Genomic DNA, 13,443 nt, shown 5'->3' with positions numbered 1-13,443 from the left:
CTACGGAGCAATTGAGGTGGTGGTTACTACCCAGTGGAGATGGATGTCCCAGTTTCTATCTGAGACTGTGCCTTCTCTGATACCATCAGAGGCTGAAATGCTTCATTACAGACTGGTTACGGTAGAAGTCTAGGCTCCCCACTCTGCCTTTGCTGGCATGGAGGAAGGTTATTATCTAAAAGTTTCCTGCCTTGCTAGTCTTTCTCTTCCCTGATCCTTTGGCTAAAGAGAGCAGGCTTTTGCTGGATTTTTTTGTTTGTTCATTTACATTTACTTGTGTTTTATGTTACTGGTTGTTTGAACTCCATGTCTGGGAAATTTTACAGAAAACAGAAAACCCAGTGTATTCATTTCTTAGGGCTACCATAACAAAATACCACAGACTGAGTGGCTTAAACAACAGAAATTTATTTCTCACCATTCTGGCAGCTAGAAGTCCAAGGTCAAGGTGTTGGCAGGGTTAGTTTCTCCTGAGGCCTTTCTCTGTGGCTTGCAGATGACCACCATCTTACTGCATCCTCCAATGGTCTTTTCTCTGGGCACACACATCCCTGGTGTCTCTTCCTCTTCTTATAAGGATAATGGTCATATTGGTTTAGAGCCCCACCCTTATCACCTCATTCAACCTTAATTACCTCTTTAAATGCCTCATTTTTAAATACAGTCATATTGAGGGTTAAAGCTTTAACATATGAATTTCAGAGTGGAGGGGATACAATTCAGTCCAGAACACCACGGAATTCCTGAGGTCTCTTTCCATCTTTCAGAGTCTCTTGATGTTTGCTTTAAATATTTGTCCAGGATTTTTAGTGGAAGGAACAGGGAAAAGTCCACTTGATGTTCCTGGAAGCAGAAGTCCCTCCCTCTTGAGCTCTTTCAAGAGGATTTTGTAACTCAAGTAAACACAGTTCTGATTTGCAAGAGGCAGGTTTCACTGGGCAAGAAATACTTCTGTTGAAATTTCCATAGCCTCTGGGGACTGGGAGCATAAAGATTATTCCATAAGCCATAGAGTAGAGAAGAACATGGGATGTGTGATGGCAGATTTCCATCCCCAAAGGAGATACAATCCCTTCATCTGGGGAAGAAAAATCCTCAGATGGAATTGACAAAGGTTTCAAAGCTCTTAGCCTCGGGTGCCTGGGTGGCTCGGATGGTTAAGCGTCTGCCTTCGGCTCAGGTCATGATCCCAGGGTCCTGGGATCGAGTCCCACATCGGGCTCCCTGCTCCTTGGGAGCCTGCTTCTCCCTCTCTCTCTCTCTCTCTCTCTGTCTCTTATGAATAAATAAATAAAATCTTTAAAAAAAAAAAAAAGCTCTTAGCCTCGGAAAAGGAGCCTAGTGCTTCCACTTCCCTAGACCATGTGAGGCAGGACAGTAGGAATCTGAGTGAGCCAACTTCCCAGCTAGACCAGAGAAGGCAAGTGTCCAAGATAGAGCTCTGAGCGTGTGCATGTGTGCGCGCTCACGCACGCGTGCGGCACGCATGTGCGCACACACACACACAGGTAGAGGTGTTGGGGAGCAGCACCTGATTTCTGCAACCTTCCGAAGACAGAGGTGCTGTGTTCCCTTCATCTTTGCTCACCTTAGTCACAGTCTGTAAGCTTTCAGTCTCTAACAGAAGCTCCAGGGTCCTCCAAGGCTTTGTGGTCTCTGGAATTTCCACATCACCGAAGCTGTCGACTCCCCATGCGTGGTCAGCAGAGCAAGCTCCTCCTATTACTCAGCTCCGACTTCTCACTATTAAGCAGGGGCTCCTTGAGGAAGATTGATTGACCACATTAAACGAGCCTCCATGTGCTCGATGAGAAAGTCACAAGACAAACGGCTCCTGCTGCATGCCTCCAGCCCACCACCCCCTGTTTCTGTTACATTTGGGCCAGAGTCATGGTGGATGAGTTTGGGTGTAGTTCATTTTCTGCCTTACATGATAAACTTGTCAGCCTTTGACCAATCAGCTACCCGTATGCAGGGAGTTCATTTGCAAGGCCACCTGGCATCCCAGCTCTGCTGTCCTGCTCCCATTTCACCCTGTCTAATGAGCCAGGACCTGGTTGCTGTTGGTTGGCGCTGAGCTCTGGGGCCCTGCACAACCTGCCCGTGATGGTGATGGCTCAGTCCCTCCTCAGGGGTCCCTTGCTCCTGCCTGGAGGTGGCTGGGGCACTGATGCCTGGGGAGCTGTCCTTGTTTGCTGTCAGCTTTGAGTTGTCCAGCTGGGAAGGAGTGTGCCAAGCCTCCACTCTCCTGCCCAGATTATGTGTTAGCTCCCCAGCATCCTGGCTAGACAGGCCTGCCCACTCCACATTGGCCTTGGGGCTATTTCTAAGGAAATTTTGGTGTAGGTAGCTACCCAGCCTGGGCTCTCAGAGCTCACTGAGACATGGCCAACAGGGCCTAGATGAGCAGCATTGGAGCTGCCCACAGTCCCTTAACTGGCCTCCAGGCCCACACCCTCCCCAGGCTGCTAGGCCTCCTAGACTCTGCTTTGACCACATCAACCCCTGCCCAAGATCCTTTGGTGGCTCCTCATTGTTACTAGATGGAGCCCATATTCCCGATTCTGCCATTCACAGCCCTTGATGATCTGTTTGCAGCCTGGGCATTGGGGTTGCTTGCCTGGGATCAAGTCTAGCTCCCTCAATTTACTGGGTGACTTTAGGCAAGACATTTAGCTTCTCTGTGAATGGGGATGATGAAACTGCCTATCTCATGTTCATCAATATGAAGACTTAGATTTATGCCTGGCACATATTAGGTGCTCAACAAAGACTAGCTAATAGCATCACTTCACTGCGTTCTTCAACCTCACCTAAATCCGGCATGCCTTCACCTACAATCTGGGGGTGAACTGCAGCCTGGAGTGGTCTGCTCACCCACACGTTCCACCCACAAGCTTGGTTGTCTACAGCCCAGCGCTCAGAACCTTTTCTAGCACTGTTATCTCCCTCCTGACATGCTTTTCCCTTCCTCTCTGCCTATTTGAATCTGACCCCAGCCTGGCCAAGACCTTCCCATGCTCTGAAGTCTCCAGCCACCCTGGAATCCCAGAAGAAACACCAGAAGAGCACACAGGGCAGGGCCAGGCACCAGGGCCATTGGCAGGGACTCCTATTAGAGCAGAGAAGGGCAGGGCTAGGAGCCTTGCAAAGGGTAAGAAATCCCTTCCATATCTCGATCCCTTCCCAACCTCTCACCATCCCCCCCATCCCACAAGGCTCCATGCCCCAAAGGTAGTGGTTTTCTGACCCTCAAACCAGCTGGGCTTCTCCAGGTTCCCTCTCTGACCTGCATACATAGATCTCAGCCTCACCTGTCCATGTACCCTATGCTTGAGTCCACTGCCAGCCATGGACACTTTCCTGTACCCATCTGGGCTGGGGACCCACCCCCACCCTCTGCAAGCTCACAGACATGGGGGAGGATGTCAGGGCTTCTGGGGCTGGACTGGCAGTGACTTCTTGAAGCATGGGGAGGTCTGAGGTCAGCAGCAGGGTCACGTGCTGTAGGGGCATGCACAGTGTGGTAAGAGACAAGGGGTATAGAGGGGACTGGTCCAGCCCTGGACCCAGGTGCTGTACGAGGCCAGCCTGGTGGACAGAGCAGAGGTTCTTTGTCTGTACTGAGCAAGCAGCCAGTGTGTTCTGGGTGTGAAGAGTTCTAGAGGGCAGAAGCTCTGTCTGGGCTGCTCCTACCCACGCCAGGCATAGGGCCAGCCCTGTTAAAGGCTCAGGGAGCTTAGGAGGAATTTATGAGTGAAACTGTGATAGGCAGAGTAGGAGAAGGACCCCTATCCAGGAGACATCCTATGCTATGGTGAAGAGATGAATGAGCCCGAGTGTCCAGAGAGAGGCAGGAGGCAAGAGGTCCATGCCAGGATTCAGGGGAGGTGACCCAGAGGGGCAGCATGGTGAGCCATGGAACCCAAAGGGCCATGTTTAGACTCAACCTCATGGGCAACAGAAGTCATTTCAGGTTGAAGATGGCAACACAGTGAATGCACCATCCTTGAAGAGCAGAGGGAAGGGGAATTTCCGCAGATCTTCAACTGGGTTGCCTTTACCTTTAGATTCTCAGGGCATGGCGTAAAGCCTTGGAGTTGATCAGACTCCAGGAAAGCCCAAGAGACCATGTAGAAGATGAGGAGTCATCCTGGCTCCATCGGGATCAAGAGGGGTCCTGAAAGTATGGTGTTCTCCAAACCCTCATTCTATATAGGAAGTGGGGAAAAGATGACCCAAGGATGGGCTGGCTTGCTTGTCATTCTCTTTCCCAGAGGGGAAGGCTTGCTGTGAGAGGGATTTGCAAGAGTAGGGAGGAAGGGGATGGGTGGAGACTGGAGACTCTCTTCCATGAGATTATATATGGACACCTCTCATGAACTGGAGAAATCACGTGCGCAGAGCAAGGAACAGCACAGGTGGCCTTAGCATCTGTGTGCCTAGCACATGTTGAAGAGGCCCAGGGGAGAGTCTTAGGGACTGCCCTACTCAAGGCTGACTGCACTGGGAGGGGGAAGTCGCCACATGCCCCAGTGAGGGTCCGGGTGAGGCCAAGAGCAGGGAGGAACAGACAGGACTTCATTGAGGCCCCCCTGGGTCCCTAGCTGGACAAAAGGAAGGACAGGCCCCCACTGGCAACGTCGGACTGTGTATGGACTCAGCTTCCCACTGACTAGGGAAGATACTGTTGTACCTGGCTCCAGCCCATAGGCAGGACCTGGCTGGTGAACAGAGGCCCTGAGCCTGAGGGTGTGGAAGTCACACCTGCTCCCACACATTCCCCGGACTTCAGGAAAGCAGATTTCAGATGGCTGTGAGAGATGATAGGCATAATTTTTGACCTGAGGCTCCGGAAGAAGAGAAGCCTTCAGAACCAGAGACTTCGAAAGAGGGAATTCTGACTCAGCAGTAAGTGGGATCCCAGTAGGGATGGGAAGGGCAGGAACAGAGAGGTATGTGTGCCTGGGCTTGGGCTGACTACAGGAAATAGGAGGGCCAGCACTCAGGACCAGGACCTGCCCAAGTGCCTGCCTTGATGGGACAAGAGAGAGCAGGGAGGGTCCTGACTGTCATCCTGGAGGGCTTCTCAGCCTGCAGAAGGTTTCTCTCTGACAGCCTCCTGGACAGGAACCTTGGATTTCAATACCTACAGCTAACAAGGGGGTTGAATGAATGAGAGAGGACTATGGTAAACCAAGGGTGCAGCTTCTCAGCTCCAGGTAATTCTTGCAGTGTGAGAATGTGAACCCAACATCACCAGATGGTATAAGTTAGGATTAGATTTGGCCACATATGACAGAAAACCCAAAATAATAGTGGTTTAAAGAAAACAGAGGTTTCTCTCTCTGCCGTATACCAGAAGTAAGCCATCAGAGCTGATACATGGTGGCTAGGATTCTTCCATCACTGCAAGGCTGTGGCCCACATCCATATCATCCAAAATGGAGGCTAGAGGTCCAACCATCACACCAGTGTTCCAAGCAGTAGCTAGAGGAAGGTGGGAAGAGGGGCAAAGAGCACATGCTAGTTATCTTTAAAGGAGTCTCTTGGAAGCTGTCATATAGTGTTTCTAAATTTTGTTGGCAGAATTTTGATTCCTAATTTCCTAATTGTAATGGAGGCTGGGCAATGCAGCTTTAGTTCTGGTTCTCCCCGTGCCAAGCTAAAACCAGAAACTCTGTGACTAAAGGGAGAATGGATATTGCCATATGCAGCTAGCAGTCTCTGCCCCATAGTGCCCCCCTTGCCTCCAAATACTTTGCACCCCATCCTCTATGCACAGAATACTCTGGGGCTTGGTGGGGGAGAGGTAACCCTGCACCTCATCCTGTTACAGCATCTAGCCCAAAAGTCTGGATAGAGGAGGTGGTGGAGGTGGAGAAGGCCCCCTGGGGAATAGCCCATCCGGCTGGCCCAGCTCTATTTGGGGAAGAAGCCTATGCTCAATGTCCCCCATGGAGCAATCAAGCTGCCTTGGTGACACGTCTCCTGCACAACTCAGTGGCTCTTAGCCTCTTTGTCCTGATGAGTTCCCCAAGCCTGAAATGGCCCCAATGGGCTCAGCTGGATATGATTTTGGGGCAGGCAGCCTGGCCCTTCCATCTGTGCTCTGCATTGGAATAACCGCTGAGGTGGCAGGGGGCAGGGAGAGCAGCACCTTGACTCCCTTACTTCAGCTTTTCATGTGAAATTGACTGATTTTTAGATTTCAGCCTCTAATGTTTAAGAATTTTAGTTTGGGAGAGGCCAAACACAAGCATGGAGTGAGAAGGGCTAAGGGCTAAGGGAGGCCTGGCAGGGACCATTCTAACTCATCCACCGAGTTATGGGCCCAGCAAGCACACTCCTCTAAAGCAACATTAACAGTTTATTGATTGTTGGGGCACCTGGGTGGCTCAGTCGTTAAGCATGTGCCTTCGGCTCAGGTCATGATCCCAGGGTCCTGGGATCGAGCCCCGCATCGGGCTCCCTGCTCCAAGGGGAAGCCCGCTTCTCCCTCTCCCACTCCCCCTGCTTGTGTTCCCTCTCTCGCTGTGTCTCTCTGTCAAATAAATAAATACAATCTTAAAAAAAAAAAAAAAAAGAATTTTAGTTCGGGACAAACAAACATGCCTATGTGCCAGATGTGGCTCTCAAGGGCCACCGTGGGGGCGGTATACACCGCTGGATGGAGGAGTTGGAGCTCCTCCCCTGGCAAAGGCCGGCCTGAGGGTCTGATGTCCATGGAGAAGGCCCCGCGTGAGCCCCCTTCATCCTGACAGGCAGGCCCAGTGACCGCCCATCTGGGGGCAGATCTGGCCACAGCTAAAGAGGGAGTGGGACTCTTGCAGAGACCCTGAGAGTGAACTGGCTGCTGGGATTAGCACGGAAGCTCAGGAGAGTCTAGCTGACTCCTCGGCCCACCCACCGGAGTTGGGAGAGGAGTCAAGACCAGCTCAAGGGCTGGGTGTCCATGTGTGTGTCTGCCTGCGGCGTGTGGGGCTCTGTGGAGAGGACCTCAGGCCTGGGGTTTGGAGGGTAGGGGTTAAGGCCTTGTTTGCCTGGCCTGCAGACTCCACCAACCGGGACGCGCTGGATATGATTGAACGCTGCATCTGCCTCGTGTGCCTGGACGCCCCGGGAGGCGGCGAGCTCAGCGACACCAGCAGGGCGCTTCAGCTCCTTCACGGTGGAGGCTGCAGCAAGAATGGGGCGAACCGCTGGTATGACAAATCCCTGCAGGTAAGCCTCCCCAGTGGCATGGCCAGCAGCCCGAGCCAGCAGGTGCTCACGCCTGGCAGGCTCACTTGCTGGCCTGTGCTGCCCAGGATGCTGCATCCGGGACAAAGGGAGCCGAAGGCACTGGAAATGTGCGACTGGTGACAGCCCTTGGGCTGGCCAGAGCTCTTCTTGGGAGCAAGTGACCAAACCCAGCCCAAACTCCCAACCTTCCCTCAGCCTGTGCCAGGCGTGTGGGATCTCCGGGTCAGACCTGGATCTCACTCCCCCTCTCCTAGCACACACTGTAAGGTGGGGGCATCCCCGGGGCCCCACTGAACCCATCGCCAATGCACTCAGCAAGAGTCGTGTCCGATGTCCAGGGATGCCAGCTTTTCTGAATCTCCATCACTCTCGCCTGGCCGTTTTAACACACCTCCTTCCATCCCTGAGAAGTAGGACAGCCCAGCATCTCCACAGAAGGAAAGTCATACAATGAAATAAAGCAATTCCTATATTTTTCATGCAAATGACATCAACTCAGTAACAAGACACTCACTTTGGCCTGGAGAGAAATACTCATGCAGGTGCGGATGAAGTTAGAGGTTGGGCCCATTCATTCCTGTTCCTCCAGCCTTTTTTCTCTAGTGTGTCAATCCTGAATCGAGCCTTGTTTATTTTTAAAGCTTTCCCCCCCTTTCACAATGACCATATTAAATAGCCAACGATCGCTATGCTTTGGGCTAGCATCGCTCCCACTGATAAGCATTTCATTTTTCTCTTTCTCTGGCCCCTATATTCTGCAGGTTATCCTTTTTATTGGTTTGCATATTGATTCTGCTATTTCTGATGGGTTCACTTGCTGCTGTGCTGGCTGTTTTAGCCCCCACCAGTGGTGCTAATGGCTTGTAATCTTTCATGGAGCAGCTGTGGGAATAAAATGATATAATGGATGTAGAGGACCAGAAACATAGGAAGCCTCGGTAGTGGTTTTAAAAAGGCACTGTTTTCCTCCCTTTTGTTTTAGTGGCAAGGACAGAAAAGCACAGGGCACAGTCTTCCCTTCCTGCCCCACGGGGGTGATTGTGCCCACCCCCAGGCTCTTTTCACAGGCAGGACAGACGATCAGATGAGCTGGAGAAGCCAAACAAGCTCCAGGGACCTGAGCTGAACGATCAAGAGCTAGTCTCAGGACAGAGAAGCAGGGGATACTGGGGAAAAGAGAAAAGACTGCAAGGGATGAGTTTTGAGAAAGACTATGTGGGAAGGTTGTTTGGAGAATGGGAGTAAAGATTCGGGCCACTGACACTATGTGAGGGACTGGGGGGGAGGACAGGAGGAGAGTCAGCTCACGTGTGTATCGAGTGTTACAGTGCCCCGGAAGAGCATCAGAAAACTGTCAATAGCTTGTTTGTTTGCTGGCTTGTTTATGGATGGTGGACTAGACTCTCTTGAGTGTGATGCGGTGCCAAGCCGGGCTATGGGCAGCCCCACTTTATCTGGGTTACACTTTAACAATCAAATCTCCTTCTGCTCATTCTTTTCTCCCAAGACTTCTGTACATGCTGAGTATGTCCCTTTTCCAAGTCAGCTAAGTACACCCTTTACAAACTCCTTACAGTCCCTGTGGACCTTTCCTATACCTTCTCTCTAATCCTCATAGCAATCTTGTGAACTGGGCTTTACTGGATCCATTTTAAATGGGAGCAGACTGAAGCCAGAGAGCTGAAATGTCCTGTCGACGGTTTCGCGGAGGGCATGTGGCCATGGCAGACCTGGAATCCGGGTCCCTGACTCGAAGGCCAGGCAGAAGTTCGTGGAGCATCCTCAGAGACACCTTTCCTTCACTCCCATCAAGAGACAACCTCTTTCTCCCTAGGAATCTGTACACCATCCAAATCGGATCGTTATCTTTCATTCACTCATTTAACAAAAGTATTGAGCACCTACTATGCGGTAGACACAGGTCTAGATCCTGGGAATAAAATCACTGGGGGCCAAACGCACAGGGTCCATTTAGACACATACTCACATAAAGTTGTACAGGGTTGTGGCCCTGTGGCACACTGAAGGGGGGGGACACAGGCTTAACAGAAGCCAACGGAACTTGCCCATGACCTAAGGAAACTGTGCACAGCTTCAGTGTGAACTCTTAGGAATCACCGAGCTACTTTAGCCAGGAAACCTTGGGCTCCGCTCTCACTGCCGGGAACATTTCTGGGAAGGAGGTCACATTATAGAGCTGTCCTGAGGCCCTCATGTTCTCAGGCCGTGGCAATTTCATATAGCATTCTTTTGGGGACATAATGTGCTTTGGTGTCCTTGGAGGAGAGGTCCCCCCGAGAGGCCAGGGAGACCTGGCCTGGAGCCAAGGGGCCAGTTTGAAATACAGACCTTATCTGACGTCCACTCACCTCTCTCCTTATTACAGTTTGTGGTGGGCCGAGATGGTACTTGTGGTGTGGTGTGCGAACACTCCCCGTTTGACGGCATCGTCCTGGTGCAGTGCACGGAGCATCTGCTCAAGCACATGTGAGTCTGGGCACAGGGCCCCTCTGCAGCAGCCATGGGAGCCAAAGCCAGACTGCCAAGGGGCTGCCAAGCTAGGCCAAGAAAAATTTGGGTGGCCACCGGGGGGGCTGCATTAGTCCGGAAAGTATCTTAGCAAAAGATGGATTCGAAAATCAGCTTGACATCATCAGACACTTTATCTGCCACGGACAGAGGGGGCAGACAGGACATCAGGTTTAGGGCGGTTAGGGAGAAGCTTGGCCAAGAATTCCTAGCCAAAAAGGAACATCTGCTTTGGCCCAGGGAAGTCCAGACCCATACCTAGTGCTTGTTCCGAGTCAGGGCTGGGCCAACTGTTGACCCAGCAGAGAGGAGGGGAGGTCTCTGAGCTGCACCTCCTTCCATCCCCTTGGGCTGGATCTCTGTCCCTAGCTTCCAAGTTGGCTGGACTGAGGGCTTTGCTATCCCTTAAACACACTGAGTTCCTTCCTCCGTTCATGGCTTGCTCATTCTCTCTTTCCAGAATCTTCTCCCTAAATCTAAGTTCTAAATCTCTTCTATGATTTAGGAGCTCTTTAGAATCCCTAAAAGCCCATGCCAACCCTCATAGACAAACAACACAGTTTGTTTCTTCAGTTTCTCTCCAAGTGTATTGGAGCAGGAAAACGTGAAAAGAAATAGCAGGCTCTGGAGTCAGGCGGAACTGGTTGGAATCCCGGCTCTGCTACATGCTTATTTGGGTGGCCTCTCTGATTGAGCGTCAGTCTATTTATCTGTGCAGTGGATTCAGGGGCAGGCAGCTCACACCCCCTGAGGCTCCAACAGCTAGGATGACCGCACAGGACAGGGACCGATGTCCGCAGCCTTCAGCTCCCAGGGCCACAGGCTGTCACCTCTTTGTGCCTGCAGGGTGAAGAGCAGCAAGAAGCTGGTCCGGGCCGACTCAGTCAGCGAGCTCCCGGCCCCCAGGAGGCTGCGTTGGAAATGCTCTCCGGAAATTCAAGGCCTCTTAGCCTCCTCGGCGGAAAAACTTCAACGGTAGAAAGTCCAAGCCTCTTTAAGGGCAATGCTCTGGGGTCACCCCGTGCCCACCTTACCCCAACCCCCTCCACCGGGGACGATGAGGCCCCCTGGAAGTTTCCAAAGACCCCAGCTCTCTGCCTCCATTCACCCACCTCTGCCCCCCGCCCACCTCCTCATGGAAATGTAGTCAAACTAAAGGAGAGTTATAACTCTCGGGGAAATAACCTTGCTGAAGTCTCCATCATTTCCATAAAATGTAAACATGGGGCTATTTTTTCAAGGGTTTCACCTGACTGAGCCGAATCAAGGAGGGGAAATCATCCCCCTGGTTTGGGGGGGGGGGAGTAATAAACAACTGGTTTGAATAGGTCATTTGAATCCAAGCTATTTCAATTTGCTTGAATTTGTGACAAGGGGGCCTTTCTCCCCAAGGGGAGAGAGGCAGTTCAGTCCCTAATGGGACCCATGCAGAAGGGCCGGGATGGGCGTGGGCCTCTCTGGGGGTGGGGGGGGCACACTGGCACAGTGCCAAGTTATGGAGGGAGCTGCAGGCTGGCAACTAGATCTGGCCCTTGGTTGTTCATTCCCTCATTCGGGAAGCGAGCATCATTCAGTCATTCATTCATTCATCAAACATGTGAATGTGCTAGGACTGTGGAAAGGCTAGGGACACAGAAATGAATATGCCACGGAGCCTGCTGTCCGCACTTCAGTGGAGGAGGTAGACCCCCAGACCAAAACACGTGTGACACAGGTGCCCAAACTAGAGAAAGGCATACAGGCCTGAACCCACAGAGGACACAGCAGCGGAATTCTACCAGGACATTGTGGGAGGGCTTTGCAAAACGGGCCTTGAAGGATGGATAGGAGTTTGTGGTGCAGGCAGCTAGAGAAGATGCAGAAAGGCAGCTTGTTCAAGCTTGTACATAGAAGGTTCATACAAGATGCAGGGTGGTTTGGAAACCAGCAAGTGAGAGAATGGCCAGAACTGAGGCACTAAAGGGAAATTGAGGCCACATTGTGAAGAGCTTTGCTGTTCTTGTGTTATGGGGGCCTGGATGCTGTCTTGCAGTGGGGAGAAGCCCCTGGAGGGTTTGGTGCAGGGGTGCAGGGGTTTTCAAGGAGCCAGTGAGGAGACTGTGGGAAGAGCGTGGTGAGCAGGACAGATCATGGCCAGGCTTAGAGGGTAGGGAGGACCAGTCCGCGGCAAGCTGCTGTGGGGGCTGACTGGCTGATGTGGGAGAGTAGGAGAGGCCTCGAGTATTCATCTACAAATGGTGCTGATATCTCAACCGTACGGGGCTGTTCTTGGGATGAGCAGGCCTCTAGGAGAGTGAGTTGGTGGGCTGGCATCCTTGGGTGGAGAAAGGTACCCACTTATTTTCAGAGATCGGAGTGGGGTCCCCGAGGTTCTCTTCCCAGAGGTGGGGAGCCAGGAGAGGCCTGAGGGTGGGAAAACAGGAGGAGCCTCGGGGTTCCCGAGCTGCCTGTAGAAGGAGGCAGGGTCTGAGTGGGCAGGGCTCGAGTGAGAGGTTTCCGGGTGGCCGTGTGACCATGAGCTCAGCCTGCCCAGAGACAGTTGGCGAACAGGCTGGACTGAGGGGTGAGTCTCCCTGGGTCCCAAGAACCTGGCACGGCCCCACCAAGAGCTGAGCAGGCAGAGAGCATCTGAGTCCTGTGGAAGTGTGTGAGTGGAGGGTTGAGGTTGCCTACCCAGGGCTCTGCATTCACATACAGCCAGTGGACAGACAATGTGGATGCTGCCAAACTTTGCTCCAGTGGACAATCAGCCCAGACCCCAAACTCATTATGAAGGAGGAGACTGGCCAATACTGGGAGGGGGAGACAAGTGTTCAAGGGTCTCAGTATAGACTCAGGGTATCTACCTGTTACTCTGACAGTGACTCACGGGCTTAACAGTTGTTTCTGGGTAAAATGGGTTTACAGCCACCAGCAAAGCCCAGACGAGCAGCCCTCGCCGTGGTGACCATGACCACCAGGGAGGCCCCAGGCATTTCTTCTCATAGTAAAACAGGGAGGAGTCTCTGTGAAGAGATAATGGCTTACAGCCATCTGAGAAATGGGCCTTTCCTTGGGCAAAGGCTGTGTGCCAGGTCTGGCAGAATGGCCAGGATGCCAGAAGAATCTGAGGATGTGGGACACACATTCCCAAACAGGTCAGATGAATGGCCTCTTTCAGGCCCACTTCTGTGGGCAACAGGATTCTGGGATTTTGTTTGTGGGCAGTGTTCTCCCTGCACATGCAAATGTCTTTCAGGCTCCATGCCCCTATATGCCCCTCCCTGCAGCTGGGCCCCCTCCCCCACCACCAGAATGGGGCCACCGCCCTGCCCGGCCAAGCCTCCTCTTCAGCTCAGAGGAGCTGATCTGGCATGCCCTCTGCCATTTCCATATGTCAAGACCTGTCTCTGACACCCAATATGTTCCCAGTGGGTAAGGACCATGTCCTCCCCTTCCAGAGCACTGGGTCGTAGACCAAGCTTGAGCACCTTGGTTAGATCTTGTGGTGCGTGCAGTCTATTTTGCATGCAATAACACCTCTTCTTTTTCTTCCACAGAATAGTGAAGAATCTCGACTTCACTGTTTATAAGTTTGACCTCTTTGGGAAAACATTCATTAAGAAGCAGAAATGCAGTCCTGACGCTTTCATCCAGGTGGCCCTCCAGCTGGCCTTCTACAGGTAAGCC

At 52.3% G+C, this 13,443-nt stretch overlaps 1 protein-coding gene across 1 annotated transcript in view; it reads left to right on the top strand.

The window, feature by feature from the left end:
- The window catches only part of CHAT (choline O-acetyltransferase), a 46,809-nt gene that overhangs the window by 21,565 nt on the left and 11,801 nt on the right, over positions 1-13,443 (top strand). The window contains exons 7-10 of the mRNA XM_006728179.3: positions 7,055-7,224; positions 9,632-9,732; positions 10,621-10,749; positions 13,314-13,436. Of these exons, the coding sequence (XP_006728242.3) occupies positions 7,055-7,224; positions 9,632-9,732; positions 10,621-10,749; positions 13,314-13,436 (523 nt within the window). The remainder of the gene's footprint in view (positions 1-7,054; positions 7,225-9,631; positions 9,733-10,620; positions 10,750-13,313; positions 13,437-13,443) is intronic.

Source organism: Leptonychotes weddellii, chromosome 6 (genome assembly GCF_054177405.1).
Source record: "Leptonychotes weddellii isolate Sample4059 chromosome 6, ASM5417740v2, whole genome shotgun sequence".
In the NCBI taxonomy this organism is placed as follows: Eukaryota; Metazoa; Chordata; class Mammalia; order Carnivora; family Phocidae; genus Leptonychotes; species Leptonychotes weddellii.
This window is presented reverse-complemented; position numbering and strand designations above follow the sequence as displayed.